Source organism: Podarcis cretensis (genome assembly GCF_951804945.1).
Source record: "Podarcis cretensis genome assembly, chromosome: Z".
Taxonomy (NCBI): Eukaryota; Metazoa; Chordata; class Lepidosauria; order Squamata; family Lacertidae; genus Podarcis; species Podarcis cretensis.
In genome coordinates, this window is record NC_137184.1 from 33,150,708 (window position 1) to 33,170,467 (window position 19,760).

The window sequence follows — 19,760 nt, forward strand, 5'->3', positions numbered from 1 at the left end:
GTAAAAATAAAAAAATAGATAATCGTGTTAGAAGCTCCATCTTTAGCAAAAACTAAGAGTCTTAGTCCAAAACCAACCTTGTTTTGTTTACCATCAACCCAATGAAGTCTTCCAGAGAACTGGAAAGCTTGCATACCCTTTTTGGAACATTTTGACTGGCCTAGCATAGTAGGGCCCTAATGTAGAATTTGACATCATTCATATAAGTCAGCACAACTGCTTTTGGTTTTTTCCTGCGACATAACTATTTACACAGCATGCATTTAAAGCATGCTTCCCTCCAAAGCATCTTGGAGACTAGCTTTATCTCCTTACGGTAGGTGCTGAGGCACAGCAACAGCAAAGGCAAATGTGGGGTGGTCCCAGATCTGCAGGGGGAGGGTGGTGGCAGGGTATTTTGTTTCAAGCTCCAAAATGTCCAGGGCCAGCCCAGAGACCTTTGGAGGAACTGGAGAGGGACAGTGTTGTCCATGGGCCCTTCTACGCATCATTTTTTAAATTGTGCATTCATGATGGCCTGTGCTCGTGATGGCACTGGGGCAGTTATATGTGATCCCACTTTCAGTACTGTTTGTGCCTGCAAATGTTTTCGAGCAGACATACTACTTCACTACCAATCAGTGCCTATCCCAGAACTTTTGGTTCTTACCTTTCTTTCAACCACTTTTCTTGTAGTATAGTGCAGGTGGCAAGTAACGCAATAACACTGGGGAAGCATTGCAGAACAGCTAATACTGTAAAGTGAACAGGTGTGCAGATGGTCCAGTATAAACCCACCACTAAAGCATTATATTTGCGCTAATGCCATGCTGCAAAATTTAACCACGAGAAAACAACAGCCTACCACCAGATTGGAAGGATGCTATTTCATGAGTCTTTATTGAGTTAGAACAGGACTCACCAGATGTCACTTTACTAAGAGTCCCATCAAACCTGGGGCCAGCTATGGAGTCCTGTGTCCAGTTCTGGGTGCCACAATTTAAGAAGAACATTGATAAGCTGGAATGTATGCAGAGGAGTGCAACCAAGATGGTCAAGGGTCTGGAAAACAAGCCTGATGAGGAACGGTTGAGGGAGTTGGGTATGTTTAACCTGGATAAGAGGAGACTGAGAGGAGATATGATAGCTATTTTCAAATACTTACAGGGCTATCATGTGGAAGATGGAGAAAGCTTGTTTTCTCCTCCAGAGGTTAGGACCGGAACCAATAGATTCAAATTACAAGAAAGGAGATTCCTATGAAACATCAGAAAGAACTTTCTGACAGAGATGTTCGACGGTTGAACAGATTCCCAAGAGAGGTGGTAGACCTTGGAAGTTTTTAAGCAGAAGTTGGATGACTAACTGTCATATATGATCTAGTTGAGATTCCTGCATTGAAGTGGGTTAAACTAGATTACCATTGGTGTCCCATCCAACTCTACCGCTTTATGATTCTTTTTTTTTTTTTAAAAAAAAAATTTTATTGCTCAATTTCCACATAACAAATTATCAAACCATATAATCACCTACATAATTCCCCCCCCCCAGGACTTCCCTCAGCTCCTCTTCCTGGTTTCACTGCACATATTTTCTCTGCATATTATAAAATTGTATATATCTTTACATATCTTTCCATCATGTTGTCAACAATGAATCTGTGTATGTTTAATTCAAAACCTGCCAAGGAGTCCAGTTCATTTTGTTGTGTTTTTAAATGATTTGTATAAAGTTCCCATTCCTCCTTAAAGTCACAGTTGTCCTTGTCTCGCAGTTTGTATGTCAATTTAGCCAGTTCTGCATAATTCATCAATTTCTCTTGCCATTGTTCTTTTGACGGGGTTTCCTCATTCTTCCATCCTTGTGCTATCAAGACTCTTGCCACTGTTGTAGCATACATAAACAAGTTCCTTATTTCTTTGGCAGGTCTTGTCCTTCAATCCCTAACAAAAATGCTTCTGGTGTTATTTTACAAATGTCATTTTAAACATTTTCTTCAATTCATTATATATCATTTTCCAAAGTTTTTTTAAATTTCTTTACATTCCTACCACATAGGATAAAAAGTCCCTTCTTTTTCTTTACATTTCCAGCAAATATTAGAGCCGGTTTTATACATTTTTGCTATCTGTACTGGTGTTATATACCATCTATACATCATTTTCATATAATTTTCTTTCAGAAGGGAACAATCTGTACTGCTTTATGATTCTATGTTCAATCAAGCCACAATTGTGCTGTTTTAGGTTAATGGAATCCACAGAGGCTCTGGCAGTACTCCAACAGAAGACTGTTTCAGCCTCTGAGTACTCCCCATAGTTGTACATTTACTTTTTAAATTTATTTAACAAGAGTTATATCCCACTTAATAATAATAATAATAATAATAAACCCTCTCTAAATGGCTTACACAAAATAATATAAAATATTCATAAGAAAATATCAATAAAATCGACAAACTTTAAAAGTAGACACAATAAAATTATGAAAGTACAGATGAAACCAACAGTTTTGAAAAACAATATACAAAATAAAATATCATTTGGTACAGGTAATGGTCCTAAGGGAGTGCCCACTCATCAGTCACAGTTGGACATAAAGGATAAGGCAATTTCTAAGGGTATCCAGAATATTGATCCTTTCTTCTTCATAAATATGATGCCTGAAAACTCTCCCTCTTCATAGGATGAGGCAGGAAGGCATATGCGCACATTGCTGGTTTAAAGCATACAAAAGCCATTTTAACTCAGATTTACTCAGTGAGCATTTATGTAAACCCATCTTCACATTTATGCTTTAATGTCAATTTCAGGTAGACTTATGCTGGTTCACGCCATGCACATCAGTCGTCATGGTGTGATGGGATGGATATGAATTGTTTCACTGACATTCCCTCCCCTCAACTAGCCTTCGAAAGTCTGTTACTGCTTCCAGAAGTAATGTGACCCTATCTGCTTTCCACACCTGAACAATTGTGAAACCATCCAACAACTAGGTAGTCACACAATGTGCTTCCTGATGTCTACACAACGGAGCGATGCATTTCCCCAATGCTCTCAACTTAAAATAAGAATGAGAAGAAGTGGAGAATAACTTCAGAACATGTGTTGGATATGTATGATGTAGTGTGACAATTTGGAAAATGTCCGCACATGCTGTGCACAGAATGCTCTTTAAAATTTGATGTGTACACAGCCCAAATCTTATTGAATTCTAATTTCACAGAAGTGTCTGGGAGAGAGGGAGAGAAGTATTGAATGTGTGTATGTTATATGTGAGATAAGATGCATGTGGGTATAATGTGTGCATGTGTATGAATGCAAAATTGTATTTGTGTGTGGATGTAAATGTGTGTGTGTGAGAGAGAGGGGGGGGTGGCCCCACCCCCACCTACCTTTTGCAATGGCTCTTCCCACTACTGGCATGTGGCTCATGGAAAGTTAGCCATCAAAGAAATGAAAAAGGTTCTCCATCGCTGCCCCAGAGCCACCCAGGGCCAACTCAACTATTAGGCAGAACGAGGCAACCAGCTCAGGCAGGAAATGCTGGGAGGCAAGGAACCAGCAGCAAGATTCTGGGGAGCTGTGTGCACACATGGCCTACAATGTCTGCTACCTTCCCTAGGCAAGTCTGCTACCTTCAGGCATGGTGGAGATGCTGTTCTGTGCTGAAGGCAGAGATTCAACCACCAGTCTTGTTCGGCTTCTTGTGTAGAATGGGGGGCGGTGGACACGCCATCTTGCCTTCTGCCTCAGGTAGCAAAATGACTTGGAGGAGTTCTGAAGGCCAGGTTCTACTTCTGAGACCAGGGATGCTTCCAGTTGCCTTGTTAGTAGAGCATTCATCCTGATTTCATTGCAGGGAAATTAGCTGCCATTGGCTATTTAATGAGGATTTGTTATGATTTGCTTCCAGGAAGTTAAGATGATTTGTGTCAAAACTAGCATTATCCCACACATTCCAGTGCCTTTCCCTTTGCTTATTGCAAAAGAAGTTCAGTGTTTTGAAGGAAGCGGATTTGTTGCGCAAGACCTCTTATAATTGTACAACTATACTTTGACAGTATGTGATTGAACCCCCTCGAAAACAGCGACAGGCAGGAAGCTCCGTAGCTTTCCATTTGGGGAGGGCTCTTTCCATCGACTACCAACTGTATGCTAACACCTGCCCCTTTAAACATCTTGCAACATCTTGCAGAGATGAGCTTGGAACACCTCAGAATCAGGTTTGCCTTGCTGCTGCAGTTTCTTCAATTCTCTTCGTACCACTTTGAATCCCCAGTCCCAAGGGAAAGTGTGGAGCACCTCATTTAGGGGGTGGTTGTAGACTGTGGCTTCCGGCCCTGTGGCTGCATTTTCAGAGCCAGCATGGCTCTCCGATACAAATCTGTGGAAGAAGGAGCCATGGATGAAACAGGGTTACCACTTACAGATTGCCAGAAAGAGGAAAAAAGAGGACATACATTTGCACAAAGTGGGGAAGATTGTGACCAGGAGACCTGCTCAGTCTGCAATCCTGCTGCTAACCGTTGATGGGAAACTTCACTGGCCTCTGGAAGTTCTCCCTTTTTATGGTTCTTTAAAGAATTTTGAAGCAGACAGCCCTTCAGACAGGGGACCATCCTGTGTAAAGTAGGACACAGTCACCCTGGACTGATCTAATTACTTTTTCTTAACTGTTATACATACAAAGGAAATAACAAGACCTCTAGTCCTACTCAAATCAAAAGCAGAGTCCCTAAGACAGCTGGATGGCCCTTTGTCCGCCTCCTTCCAGCAACTCCTGCAGCCAAGCTGGTGACAAATGTATTTCTCTGCTTTCCTTTGGACTACATCAGGGAGGCCGAGAGGGAGGGTCTTGTCCTCTGGGGATCCCAGGACCTCCACACTGCCCAGGCTTGTGCCCTGGGGAGACACTGCTAACACAGTGGTCTGGCTTCATCTCCAGAGGTGCACACCAGTGCCTCTCAAGACAGATGAATGCCAACAACAACAGGTGCTTCAGCAGGTGGGATCATATAAATCTGACAATTATTTAAGAAGATTCATACCCTAGTTATCCACCCAAGGATGAACAAGACAGCTAAGTAAATGGTTAGTCTAAAGTAGGAATGGGCAAATATGTAAAAGCTGGGTTCTCTCAGTTTATAATTTTTCTAGCCCTGAAAATTTATTTATCCGCATTTCTACATAACTTGGCAAGTCCTCACGAACATTTCCCAGCATTTTAGTGAGAAATTCTCCCTTATACACGTGTTTTATATGCAATTTTGCCTAATCCTGCTTCCACCTCGGTTTGGAAGCATTGCCACAGGACTTCACATTTGCCCACAATCTGGCTCAAGACCCTAAAATACGCAGAGCTTTTGTTTCCCCCAAAAGCTAATCAAACTTATTTGTTGCTTTAATGAGTATCCTTGATATTTTGCAACTCTTCCCACAAACCCCTTTCCTAGCTGAGTAAGATGTACCAAAAGTGCTTGATAGGTGCTCGTTTGGCTGGGTCTGTGATGATTCCTGAGATTTGACTTTATTTTTCAGTCTTTTATTTTTCTTCTTTGTGCTTTGTCCTGAAAAAAAAAGAAGTAGGGAGGGGGGGGGAATGGAATAAATTCTCTGGTTTGCAAGCCACAGTAAACTATGGTTTGATCTATAGGTACTGGTTCAGGAGGACAGAATTAACCAGAATCCCATATTTGTGCTACAGACTCAAACCTGATTTCAGAGCCACATCATAGTAACTAGCAGGGACAGAAGGATCTGTCAGTAGTGGTTCTCTCAATCTCTCATTCTTCCAATCATAAATTCAGTTCTCTGCATATATGTAGCATTTACACACATATTTTTTTTTTAAGGAATCCTCATGAAAATTCAGGGAACGCAGGTGGCGCTGTGGGTTAAAGCCTCAGCGCCTAGGACTTGCCGATCGAAAGGTCGGCGGTTCGAATCCCTGCGGCGGGGTGCGCTCCCGCTGCTCGGTCCCAGCGCCTGCCAACCTAGCAGTTCGAAAGCACCTCCGGGTGCAAGTAGATAAATAGGGACCGCTTAGCAGCGGGAAGGTAAACGGCGTTTCCGTGTGCGGCTCTGGCTTGCCAGAGCAGCGATGTCACGCTGGCCACGTGACCCGGAAGTGTCTCCGGACAGCGCTGGCCCCTGGCCTCTTAAGTGAGATGGGCGCACAACCCCAGAGTCTGTCAAGACTGGCCCGTACGGGCAGGGGTACCTTTACCTTTACCTTTACATGAAAATTCACCAGCGTTTGGGGAGCATGGCTAGCCAAGGAGCTAAATGGCAGCATAGTTTACTGTCTAATTGCCTAAGGACTACTTTGATGCAGAGAAGACACATACAATTCTAAAACTTTATTCCTGCTTTGGCAGACTAAAGCCACACAGACTCCAGGGTCCAAAAAAGAAGTAAGCAAGACTCAGTATTCAAGAAGAAATCGACGAATCCTTCTTTCAGGCCTCAGATTCAGAGATGGTCAAGGGAGGAATGAGAACACAAAAAGGCATGAAAATGCAAACAACCGTGGAGGAAGACAAAGAATCAGACTACTACATAAGCAAGATAAGGAAAGCTCCTGTCTCAGATCGGGCAGAGCTTTCAAACAGAAATTTAATTATCTATCTGGGCAAATTGCAGACTGGACTAATAAAAACACTAGAGCTAAACCTAGAACTAAACAACCAGGTGGACATTCAAATGCTACAAATGGCAACAGAAGATCTGGCCCTAAAATTGGAGGAACAATCTGACTGAGAAATGAGATTTTGTTTCCCCCCAGTGACAGCATGATGGTTCATCCTTGTCCACTTTCCCTATAAAAGGTGGTGTGAAACAGGGCTGTTTCTCACCTTGACTCTCTTTGGCATATTCTTCTTCCTGTTGCTCCCCAATGCCCTCAGCTCAGCTGAGGACAGTGTGGACTTCTATTCAAGAGTGATGGAGGCTGTCCATGCCAAGATGAAAGCACGGCAGATCTTTACCTGCGAGATGTTGTTTGCAGCTGACAGCGCACTCTGAGGAAATTCTACAGAGACTCACTCAACCCTGAAGCTCACTGAAGTGATCTTGGGCCAGTCACTGTCTCTCAACCCTAACCTACCTCACAAGATTGGTGTGAGGATAAAATGGAGAGGGGGAGCACTACCTGTGCCACCTCAAGCTCTTTGGAAGAAAGGTGGGATGGAAATATAATACTGCTACTTCTTCTTCATCGTCATGCTTCTAGCGTTTCTCTCATGTTTCTAAGAAATCTATGTTTACCTGCTGGGGGTGCAGCTGTTTCCAGAACTCTGGGGTTCTCTTGGGCAACCTTGTTGCTGGGACGGCAGACAGTCACACCTCCCACTTTGCTCCCACTTGCTGTTGCTTTCGCAGTGTCATCTTCTGTCAAGGTATTCTCCGACTGCACCAAACCTTTCTTCTTCACCTTCAGCTTTAATTTCCCTTTCTTTTTCTTGGAGGCCACCGGCATTTCTTCCTGCTGAGCAGAAACAAAGTGCGTGCGTGTGAGAAAAAGCCCTGTCTCTGGGAATGTTCTCAGAAAACGTGGCACAGAAAATGTCAGGAACATAGGAAGCTGTATAACTGAGCCAAACAATTGGTCCATCTAGCTCAGTAATGGACTGGCAGCAGCCTTTCACACTTTCAGGAAGTTGCACTGGCCAACTTGTAAATGCCAAGGATTGAACCTGGGCGTTTCCGCCTGGAAAGAAGGTTCTGTGCCATTGAACTATGGCCCTGCGTGCTAGGGATGCTGGAGAATTCCAATGAAAATGGAAACTGCCTATGTTCACCTACAGTGGTACCTCTGGTTACGTACTTAATTCGTTCCGGAGGTCCGTTCTTAACCTGAAACTGTTCTTAACCTGAAGCACCACTTTAGCTAATGGGGCCTCCCGCTGCCGCCGTGCTGCTGGAGCACGATTTCTGTTCTCATCCTGAAGCAAAGTTCTTAACCCGAGGTACTATTTCTGGGTTAGCGGAGTCTGTTAGTGGAGCCTGAAGCGTATGTAACCTGAAGTGTATGTAACCCGAGGTACCACTGTATTCATCTCATGTCCAGAACAGCAAATACAATTGGCATTCACTGTTGCTGCTGCTTTGAGCCTGCAAACAGTACATAATTGATTACGTACCCCCCTCCCACATTTGCATTGCATTTCCTTTGCATTGAAATGAATGCGGTAGAATAGCATGATGACAACATAATTTACGTAATTTGTGGAATTAATTACATAAATCACATAAATTATGTAGTTTTGCCATGGCAGACAGTGAGATAAGCAACAGCAATTTTGATGGAAGATGAGCTGCTGAAATGAATGCAAGGTGGAATACAACAGAAAATGATGCCTTTTTGCATCCCCATTGCCCACACATGGATTGTTCTTGACTTCCTGATCATGAGTTTGTTTGAGTGAAACGACCCATGATTTCTGGCTCAGATGTAATGCTAAGGCAGGAATTGTGATCTGTTTCTCCCCAGTGCTAGCAAGGAGCAAACTGGGTGCAAATGGTTCACGTGTGGTAAATAATTAACTGTGGTTTATCGTGATGTCTAAACCTGCCCATTATGCCACTAATTAATTTTATGAAACACTGCATCTTTAAAAGTGTAAAATTCCTGGCAGACAAAATATAGCAGAATCACCAGTTACCTGGGAGGGGATATTCTGGGGCAGCTTTGTGGGTTTCTTTTCCTCCATCTTGGCATTTCCTCCTTGGCTGCACTCTCTTCTGGCCAATGACTCCCTAAAAGCAGATGTAATAAATTATTCAAAAGATACACATATGTACATATTATTCTATTCCTTCAACTTTGAAACTAAGCAGTGGTGCTAAAAACAGCTCTGCCATCTTCTATGTCTATGTGGTACAACAAATAAATGTAGTTTTTGGAGAACTTGGTCTCTATTCAACTGCAGATCTACTGGTCGACCCTTGAGCAAATCAGGTGCAATCCCTACTATGTATTTAAAGCACTTTAGAAACACATGGGTTCCCTCAAATAACCCTGGGAGTTGTAGTTTACATAACCACAGTCAAGCACCTTTAACAAATGACAGTTCCTAGGATTCTTCAGGAGAAGGTGATATGCTTTAAATTTGTGTTAAATATAGGGTGTCGATATGGCCTCACTGTTTCTCACCCTCAGTTTCTCAGCCTCAGTCAATGTCAAGTAACTGCTGCTGTTTGGGTAGTAATTTCTGTCTCTGGTCTTTCAGCTTGTCCCATTTGCTCTACTTTTTAGGTCTGTGGGCACACACTTCATTTTACCAAGGAATCTGGGTAAAAACCAGATCCAATAGAATTAAGCTGAGCTTTGAAGACCACATACAGCTGAAAAAGGAAGTGGGAAAGAGCACCACTCTGTCAACTTCCTTCTTAATCTCTATGTACTTTTAAAAGAAGAAATAGGCAAGCACTCTCTTTACCTTATGACCAAGAGGGCAGTGTGTGTGGGGGACACAGAGGTTTCGTTGGCCCCAAGGTAAGACCTCAAGGGTCCTATTGGAACCTTAGGTGCCATGTTGTTGACTCCTGCTTCAGTTTCCGCTCTAATTATTCCCTTCTTGTCTTTTCCCCTTTTGCCAGCTTGTTCTCTGTCCAGCTTTTCATCACCTTGCTCTTTCCCCTTCTCTCTCTTCACCACCCTGCACTAAGCAATCTTCTTATAAACTGACCTTTGTTTTCGTTTCTCATCATTCTGCGCCCCTCCCATATGCATTCTAGGAACATAAAATGTAAGTTGCTTTATACAGTACTGAGTCAAACCATTGGCGCATCTACCTCCATATTGTCACTGTTGACCAGCAGCGGCCCTCCAGGACTTCATACAAGAAATCTTCCCCCACCCTTATATAGAAATGATGGGGATTGAACCTAGGACCTTCAGCATGTAAAGCAAGATGCTCCAGCACTGAGCTATGGTCCAACCCCCTCTAAGATCTTAAGAGTAGGCATTACACACAGCATAGGCTTGCAGGAAGAAGGAGGAACCTGGCTTCTGATGTCCTGTTCCTGGATTTCTGTACTTTCTTGGATACCTCCTGCTCTAGTGACACTTGCTGTTCAGGACTGTCTTCCTGGATGCGACCGCACAGTACACTGTAGTTGGTGGCAATTGTACGCAATAGCCAATGTAGCCCTTGAACGATGGTCCAGCATTGGATTTTGGGAAGCCTTTTGGAAGCTGAACATGGTTCCTGTAAGATGAAGGTAGAGGACAGCCAGTCTGAAAACCCAGCTCTCCCATTCAAGGCAAAGAAAGTGGAGGAGTTTGTGAGTTGGCCGATGGATGCCAACAACATAACCATAATACCTATGGGAGGTCTGTTACAAGAAACTCTGGCAGGCTCTCTCTGGTGACATGGTTGAGACCAGCAAGCAAAGGGGAGACATTTCCTGGTGCAATGCAAAACCTGCTAAATGACAAGGGAAATTGATGTACTGTAGATGAACCAGCTTGCTGCAAGAAGCCACTTTCTGCCAAACAACCATCAATATGTTTTCTATGCATCAGGAGTTGTTAAGTACGTAAATAAAAATAAATAAATAAATAAAACTTTATTGTCACTACACCACCTGTGTGCAGTGAAATTAAACAAGCCCCCCCCCCCCCACTCAGTCTTGTTTGTGCTCTGTGTGCTTGTCGGAAGTCAATTGCACCACTATTTTTTTCTCCCATTCAGCAGCCCAACAGCCCACGGATAAAAACTGTCCTTTAACCTGTTGGTGCGGCTGACTATACTTCTGTATCTCCTGCCCGAAGGTAGGAGCAAACTAGACCTTATGTGAGCTAGATACTGCTAAGATAGTGCTGAATTCCAGGGCCAACCCACCCAGGAGGCAAGAGGAGGTGTCCGCTTGCTCTCAGTTAACTCCTACCTGCTTGCCTTCTTACAACCTGTGCAGGGGGCGGGGGGTCACTGGCTGTTATCTCTACCCTTTTTAGTCTTCTGGTTGCCTTTGTGCAACCACAGGGAGCTGGATGTGGGCAAAACTAAAATTATTTGGCTCCATCTGCCATGGCTTCTGAGTCTGCCGACTGGTGTCTTATCAGTCCTAATGGCCACCAGCCTCCATTATTCCAGGTGTTGTGGGACTACAACTCCCATCATCTCTGACTGCAAGGACTTCCTGTCCAGATCTCTCTGACCCAATTTCCTCAATTCCACTGGGCAAGAATTAAAATGGGATATGTAATCTGAACAAGAGGAAGTAACAGTCTGTACAAACTCCATGAAAATGATCATCATGAAGGGCAGAGTGGACAAAAGGGAGACTTCCTTTCCATCCCTTGTGAAGAATAGCCAACCTGTGTAAAGAGGGTATCATTTTACTTACAATTCGACACAACGACTTGTTTTCATTCACCAACTTTTCCAGAGACAGGTACTCAATGATCTCACAGGGCAAGAGAGCATCCAGTTTGTCCTGCTTGTTTGCCAGCCTTGAACCATTCACATAGAATTTTGAAAACAGAACAGACGGAAAGGCAAGATTCCATTAGCAAACAGCACACTCACTGTTGTAGCTATACCATTCAAAAAAGCAATGGGGAACCTTTGGCCATTCAGATGTTGTTAGACTACACGTCCCATAACTGCTGTCCATTGGCCATGCTGACTGTGGCTAGTAGGAGTTGTAATACAAAGGTGAAAGTTCTGTCTACTTCTCAGTTTCTCCTTTTTCCAATTTTACATCCATCAGTGAAAATTTATCCTAATAATATAACTCTATTTTGTATGCTCCCCCTCCCCACAATATCTCCATTTTTATGCACGCTTTCCCCTTATATATGCATTTTTGTAAACATTGTTTGTTTGGAGAACTGCGTTACAAAATTTGGGTAAGAATGGATTACGAATAATTGCTGTGTTTTTGTTCGCATATTGTTTTAGAAAGTGCAAACTTGATAGACTGAGCTTTAAAGCTTTAAATATGTGCTGAATCAAATTTATGCTCTAACCCTAAGTCCAACAACATCTGCAGGTCACCAGGTCTACTATGCAGTATTGAATGGGCAGATTCACACGCTTAAAGCACATTTAACACACATTTAAAGCACATGACTTCCTCAAAGGAATTCTGGGAACTGAAGTTTACCCCTCATTGGGCTACCATGCCCAGCACACTTAACAAACTACAGTTCCCAGGATTGTTTTTTTTTGGGGGGGAAGCTATGTGCTTTAAAAGTATGGTGTTGATGTGACTTTAGGCTTGATAAAAGACTACTAATAGCTCTGATATTCTGCCAGTGTTATTCCATGGGTGCTAAGAGGGCCCCAAAAGATGAAGTGATGGTCAGAGGAGATGACTCATCCCAATTTACCCCTTCTAGTTAGGAAAAGGGTTAGGAAAGTGCTAAACTGTCTATCCCTGCTTCCAGGCCATGGGTAGGCAAACTAAGGCCTGGGGGCCAGATCCAGCCCAATCACCTTCTAAATCTGGCCCGCGGATGGTCTGGGAATCAGTGTGTTTTGACATGAGTGGAATGTGTCCTTTTATTTAAAATGCATCTCTGGGTTATTTGTGGGGCATAGGAATTCATTCACACACACCCCAAATATAGTCCAGCCCCCCACAAGGTCTGAGGGACAGTGGACCGACCCCCTGCTGAAAAAGTTTGCTGACCCCTGCTCCAGACTGTCATTATTTTGTGGGAAGGATTAAAGCACGTAGTAGCAAATTAGGTCTGCACAATTAAAGTAGATTAAAGCACTCTGCTGCTGTAGTACAATAAATCCATTTTGAAAAAAGAAAAGAAAGGAAAGGGAAGGGAAGGGAAGGGAAGGGGTGACCTTTTTTAGTCAGGAATGTGATGGGGGAAGGCACTGAAAGGTGTGGGATGAACAAATTATTAATGGGAAGAAGACATATAAACATCCCACAACCAAATCAGGATAAATGCTATTTGTTGTATCATTGCCTCATCAAACAGATTTGAATGGATGTTCAATAAAGAGTGGACACTGTACAGCCTCCACAGTAGCTTTGGGCAAGCAAACCAGGATGAATGGTCAGTAAATATCTGGAGGAGCTCCAGAACTCTGTAAGATAACAGTATTTGGCTGTAGGGAGCAGCACCTGTTTCCCATGAGACCTGGGCTTTGGCTGTCTTTTGGAGCATTTAAACCTGTACCTCCAACTATGCTCTCTCTGTGTTTGTAGACAAACACAGATATGACAAAACACCAATGAGCCTCCAGTGGCCTCCTTCCAAAGGGAACTAAAACCTGCCCCCTGGAACTTTTCACTGCTCACAGAAGTGGGCTGAGTGTAAGCTGATTGAGATGGCTTGAAGATACGTCGTTTCCCCTGTAAACTGGCTTGTGGATCTGATCATGACTTGGAAGGTATAAAACCACTCCCTTTACTGCTCTCTGTGGCACTTTGTAGTTGCCTCGGATCAGTTCTGCCTGCAACCTCTCTTTCATGTCAGTGGATCTAACATGCCCAGCATCTGATGTCATATATAATGTCAAGTGTATGGCAGGTGGATGTAGCTTGGCTGAAATGGCCTCATGGGCCTAAAGAGGAATCCTAGGTAAAGGGACCCCTGACCATTAGATCCAGTCATGACTGACTCTGGGGTTGCGGCGCTCATCTCGCTTTATTGGCCAAGGGAGCCGGAGTACAGTTTCCGGGTCATGTGGCCAGCATGACTAAGCCGCTTCTGGCGAACCAGAGCAGCACACGGAAATGCCGTTTACCTTCCCGCCGGAGCGGTACCTATTTATCTACTTGTACTTTGACGTGCTTTCGAACTGCTAGGTTGGCAGGAGCAGGGACTGAGCAACGGGAGCTCACCCCATCACGGGGATTCGAACCGCCGACCTTCTGATCAGCAAGTCCTAGGCTCTGTGGTTTAACCCACAACACCACCCGCGTCCCAAAGAGGAATCCTAGTGGGTCTAATAAAACAGGAGAGGGGGGAGAGGAGAGGGGAGAGAAATCTCCACCCCTGTTTTACACCCATTCATTCACCACAGGGTACAAATGAAGGAAGGAAGATGCCAGGAGAATCAGTATCTCACAGTAACAGAGGCTTTCCTGAAACTTTGGGGTGCCCCAGAACACGGGAGAGAGTCTTCTTGGCCTCTTCCATCCTTGCCACATCGCTGGAGTCAAGCACAAAGATAATCCCATGTGCAGTGCTGTATTGGTCCCTCCAGGTTCCCAAGGACTGCTGTCCACCAGGCAGGTCAATGAGGGACACCTCAAACCTGTCCACCCTGAGTGCTGTCTGGTTTGGCTTCATGATGGGAAGCACTTCACAGGAGAGGACTGCAAACAAAAGTTGCAAGAGCAAACGAAACAACAACAACGGGCATCAGTCTCAAGTAAAAATACAGGTAAGGTCATACACCACAGGAGCTTTCCTCTAATTTCCAGAAAAAATATAGGAAGTTGCAAGGAGGGCCTGATATAAAATGTTGCACAGTGAAGCATTCCTGTTCAGCTCCTTCCTCTAGGATACACCATTGTATTTGCCCACTCAAGCTCTGTTTCCCATTATATTCCCTTGACAGTCAACATACACTCAGGCTGTGTATACATCCATGCATTTAAAGCATATTTATTCCCCCAAACAATACTGGGAACTGTAGTTTGCTGGAAATTGTACCTCTGTGAGGGGTTAACCACAGGTCCCAATATTTTTGTTTGTGTGCTTTAAATGTATGGTATGTATGCAGCCCAAGTCCTTATTATATTGTTTTGGTAGTCTCCCAGTTTTCTGTTCTTTTGCAAACTTTGGGGTTTCCCCAAGCCTACTGATACTACTCTCTTGGCCATAGGTAAAAGGTAAAGGTACCCCTGCCCGTACGGGCCAGTCTTGACAGACTCTGGGGTTGTGCGCCCATCTCACTTAAGAGGCCAGGGGCCAGCGCTGTCCGGAGACACTTCCGGGTCACGTGGCCAGCGTGACATCGCTGCTCTGGCGAGCCAGAGCCGCACACGGAAACGCCGTTTACCTTCCCGCTGGTAAGCGGTCCCTATTTATCTACTTGCACCCGGAGGTGCTTTCGAACTGCTAGGTTGGCAGGCGCTGGGACCGAGCAGCGGGAGCGCACCCCGCCGCAGGGATTCGAACCGCCGACCTTTCGATCGGCAAGTCCTAGGCGCTGAGGCTTTAACCCACAGCGCCACCTGTGTCCCTATACTCTTGGCCATAGGTATTGCCATTTTGGCGTTTTGAGCAGGGAATAATAGAGCTTTACTATTTAAGTGACTGTTGTACAGAGTAATGTGTTAGGTCAGCCAGTGCGTACAGGGCTCATAGGCAGCTGAAATCAGCAACAAGGGTTATAGGTTGATGCTGAGACTCAGGTCTACCTGACAGGTAGTCTCCTAGAACTAAACTATGTAAGACTGGCTGAGGAATGTTATATGAAAGAAAGGCCTTCAGGACAGGCTGAGGACTCATTCACACTTCCTTTTGCGCCATATCTCTTGGCACAAGTCTGGGCCTCCCAGGTCTATGTCCCAGCATGTTTTACTGCTGAATCAGAGCAAATGGATTGCTGCTTGCTCCAATTTGGTGGTAAAACATGAGTTTCCCTTGGGAAAGCACCAGAACGGAACAGAATACTCAGACACAGACCTGGAAAGCATGGACCTATAAACTCAGAGCAAAGGTTAAGTGTGGATGAGCCTTTAGAAACACTCCTGTCAGCTCTACTGGGCACTGAGTTCAGGTCCAGGAGTGGAAGAGCTGGAAAGCTTAGCTGACATTAAGTTCTGCTCAGCAACTCACCTCTCTGGATTTCTTTCACGAGGGAACTTTTTCCTGCGCTGTCTAGGCCAAGGACAAGGATGGTCACTTTCCTGATGGGAAAGAGAAGGGTAATGTAAAGATGCAATCTGGTAACACCTTTGCAGGGAGGGAGGATTAGAGTTCCCATAGTAAAGTGAAATCCAGGTGAAATGTTTAAAAAGCATGGGCTGGCCTTTGGATGACATTTTGTTGCAGGGGACACTGCGAGGAACTATTTTGTTGCAGAGGGAGACTGTGAGAAACTATTGCATGGAAACACCTTTAAAAAACACACACAACTGCTTTGTGCACACATTCCACCCTTCCTCTCCATGCCTATGGCTGCGCTTTTTTGTTAAGAAAGATGCATGGCAATTCCTAAGCACGCCGCTTCAAAAATGTAATTATTGTAATGAGTACTTTGGCCCTGAAGCTCTCCACAGTGGGACTAATAGTTCTTCCGAAAAAAGTTTACAAGCCATCGTTTTGTGAGGAGAATTACCATTGATGTGAAGGGTCTGTTTTATTTCTCTCCTCTTTCCCCCCCACCCCCCCACAACAGGTACAGGAGTTCTCTGTTTAAGAACGGCAGGCAAAAATGAATCAGAGCAAATATTTCCTCATCATTGCATTGCCATTCTGAGGGAACATGGCATACTCATCCCCTCTCTTTGTGAAAATGTGGCATGCGTAGTAGCAGAGTGCAGGCCTTCTGTGTTGCTATAGTGATTTTTTGTGGGGCGCAGGCCTAGTTGAAAGGGCAACATATACTTGGAACAGAAGTGGATGGAAGCACTAAGTGCATCACTTGGCAACCAGCAGGGCTTCAGCTTATTGCCTTAGCAACCTTTGTTTGGCACTATGCAAACAAACCAGAATTCAGTGGTCGTATAAAGCTGGGAGAGAGATGTATGGTGAGTCTCTCATTACCCAGAAAGCTCTGCTTACTTAGGCACTAAATGCAGCAGTTCCTTAAAAAAAAAAAAGGAAAAAGATATTGAGGCTAAAAGCAGGACCAGAGCAAGACATTTGCTGTCTGAGGAAAAGAACAAGATTGTGCCATCTCCCAGTTCCACATGCAGAAGTCAACGCTTTTCGTTGCGACGTTAAATCGCTGCTGTTCTCTCACCAAAGAGTACTTTCCTCAAACTTGGGGCTTGACTTCCAGGATTCCAACAACTAGTCCTGGGGCTGCCACCACATGTTACTTTCATCCTCCTTAGTATGTTACCCTTGTAGAAATCCATAGGAATGAGGATGGGGACAAAGTTAGTTAGCTCAACCTGTGGCTCCATCTATAACTGGCTTTGCCTTCACCTACCACTGACTTCCCAGCCTTCTTCCCCACCAGTCCCACAGGGCACCAGGTATCCTTGCTCTCCAGATTTACCTCATTGGCTCTTGGATAGCCTGCAGCCAAGACCAGCAGTAAGAGAAGAGGTGAAACATACTCCAGCAAACCACAGAGATGAACAGGGGCAGCGTGAGTCTCTGGCTTCCCCCCGCTGTCCTTGAAGAAAAATAGCAAAGCAACAACAATCCTGTTGTAAGATTTTCTTCCCTTAAAAAAATGGGGGGGGGTGCTTTACTGGTGGCTATGTGCGTACTTCAGTATAGGGCAGGTTGATGGCTTAAAATAAATAAATAGCAGACTTTAGATTTTGACTAAGACCCCAGGATCTATCAACAGAACCCAGTACAAAACACATGCTTAAAATCAAAGATTTTGGACTCCACAATTTTGTTTTGAATAGCAGAACTGAATGGTGCTCTCTCAGTCCTTCCACACACATGAGAACATAAGAACACTCCTGCTAGATCACGCTAGTGCCCCATCTAGTCCACCACAGTCAGAGATGCCTGTGGCAGACATGCAAGCAGGGCATCAGTCTCCTGAGCACAGCAGCAGTCTCCCCTCCTGAAGTTTCCAGCAATTGCTATTCAGAAGAATTAATGCCTCCCGTTGTGGAGGCAGATCATAGCTATGAAGGCGAGCACTCATTGATAGTCCATTTCTCTGTCAAATCCTTTTTTAAAGCCATCAGAGTTGGTGGCCATTGCTGCTTCTCATGGGGGTGAGCTCTGTAGTTTAACTGTGAGCCAGGTGAAGTAGTAGTTTTATTTTGTCTGCCCTGAATCTTTCAACATTCATCTTCACTGGAAGCCCGTGAGCTCTAGCGTTAAAAGGGAACAGCTTTTCTCTGTCCACCTCCTCCATGCCATGCATAATTCTTTATATACTTGTATCATGTTGCCTCTTACTCAGCTCTTCTCTAAGCTATGCCACCCCAAGTGCAGTGAGTATACCTGTATATTATGCACTTGTAATCTATCCTGGGACCTTACAGTGAAATTCAGATTTTTATTTATTTAAAAAAACCTTATAAATAAATACATCCTTTCCTCAAATCTCTCTTTAAAAAGCTCTTTACATGGACTTTGATCCAGGATATGGCTCTGTAAGAGATTGATGGTCCCTTGCTTCACACACTGTATCTCCCCTTTCCTCTTGAAGACCATCTCCCAACGGTCAGTTAGGCCTAACCTTGAGCTTGTTTGGAGGTTCTAGCAGGGGGGCGCAGCTATCGTATACCCTTGACCGAAGAACGGTACACTCCTTCTATCTGGGATGGTCGTCCTCTTCCACCGAGGGCGCAGCTTCAGGAGGGACGCACATGGAGCGGTGAGGGAGGAAGGGGACACCCGCCTAGCCAGCCAGATCAGCCGAATCAACCCTGGTGATCAATGGGGTGACAGATGTCGCAGCCAGATCGCCCTCACATCCCAGTTAGGCCTAACCTGACAGAAAGCCATGGCCAGGAATATATTTCAAATATGTGTGGCTAGCAAACCAAGGCAGGCTGAAGAATTCCTATTAGGTCAGGAGGGTGAAATTAAAACATAAACTCTCACCTCTTTCTTGCTTTCATGTGTTGCTCTTCCCTGTTGATGGCTCCGCTGCATCCAGCTAAACTTAATCTGGATTTAATGTATTCACCATCCCTTGTTTCTTTAATCCCAAGGACATCCAAGGGAGGAAAAACGGCAAATCCAAAGGACTGTCAGTTTGAAGGCCTTGCTTCTTTATCCAGAAATGACAAGATGTGTGTGAGAAGATGCCTATGATTTCCTGCGCGGGCTATGCCCTGAGTGTCTGAGGAAAGGAGCAATCAGATTTGTCACTTGTTTTAAATGGCTTGAGAAAATGGAACACACCAATTGGGCAGTTCAGCAAATCTCTTGTAATGGATCACATCACGGTTCAGTCAGTCATGTGTTGGTTTAATCCTGGGATTGACCTCTCTGCACCTGCAGGAAAGCACAGTCATTCGTTCTACAGTCGTTCTGAAACTTCCTTATTTGCAGACAACAGTCAGTCAGTGTACTAGATAGATCAGAGATGGGGAACTTCTTGTCCTGCATAATTTGTTGGACTACAATTCCCATTACCCCTGATAATTGTCCATGCTGGCTTGAGGTGATGGGAGTAGGAGTCCAGCAACATCTAGAGAGCCGCAAGTTTTGTATTCTTGGGAGAGTCTTGGACAAGTGGGCAATGGCAGCAGGAGAGCCACTGTGAAGCAATTTAAAAAGCAGAGACAATACATCGAAAAGCTTCAGTGTACATAAGACCAATTCATAAAGCAGCATCAATGACAATACAAACATATTGGCAAATACATTTTAATAAATGAACTATGCTTGGATGCCCTTTTACATGATTAATTTTAGCATTTCATATTCTCACTCTGGGAAGCTCAGGGTGGTACGTGGTATTATCCTCTTTATTGTACATGAGGCGAGGTGAAGCTATTTGCCTTGGGTAGCAAATCTGACCTCCTCCCTGCCACCACTGTTGTGCAGGTGACGGCCCTGCTGGGGCTTTGCGTGTGCCACCCACAAAGTGCCATTGCCCTCACCCCTGCTGCTGTGCCCTCATTGCTGTACCCTTGCAGCAGCAGCTGGATCATGGCGGCAGCACAGGTGCAGCTGCAGGTGAGTTGTGGTGGCAG

The 19,760-nt window shown here is 44.6% G+C and overlaps 1 protein-coding gene and 1 long non-coding RNA gene across 4 annotated transcripts; one reads left to right on the top strand and one right to left on the bottom strand.

The window, feature by feature from the left end:
* Nucleotides 1-3,377: 3,377 nt before the first annotated feature.
* On the bottom strand, nt 3,378-18,742 carry ARL13A (ARF like GTPase 13A). Of its 3 annotated transcripts, none has more exons than XM_079962988.1 (10): nt 18,661-18,742; nt 17,138-17,257; nt 15,748-15,818; nt 14,027-14,276; nt 11,334-11,439; nt 9,987-10,192; nt 8,645-8,738; nt 7,248-7,467; nt 5,450-5,548; nt 3,378-4,365 (listed from the first exon to the last, which is right to left on the bottom strand). In XM_079962988.1, exons 1-10 carry the CDS (start codon nt 18,675-18,677, stop codon nt 4,289-4,291), a joined length of 1,260 nt encoding a protein of 419 aa, XP_079819114.1. In that variant the 5' UTR covers nt 18,678-18,742; the 3' UTR covers nt 3,378-4,288. The 3 variants fall into 3 exon arrangements, with proteins under 3 accessions (XP_079819114.1, XP_079819115.1, XP_079819116.1); XM_079962989.1 differs by having other exon boundaries at nt 7,248-7,464; nt 18,661-18,741; XM_079962990.1 differs by lacking the exons at nt 17,138-17,257; nt 18,661-18,742 and adding an exon at nt 16,250-16,465.
* On the top strand, nt 16,607-19,443 carry LOC307208354. Its single transcript, XR_013835120.1, has 2 exons — nt 16,607-16,661; nt 18,771-19,443. It is a non-coding gene; the product is annotated as an uncharacterized lncRNA (long non-coding RNA).
* Nucleotides 19,444-19,760: the final 317 nt, after the last annotated feature.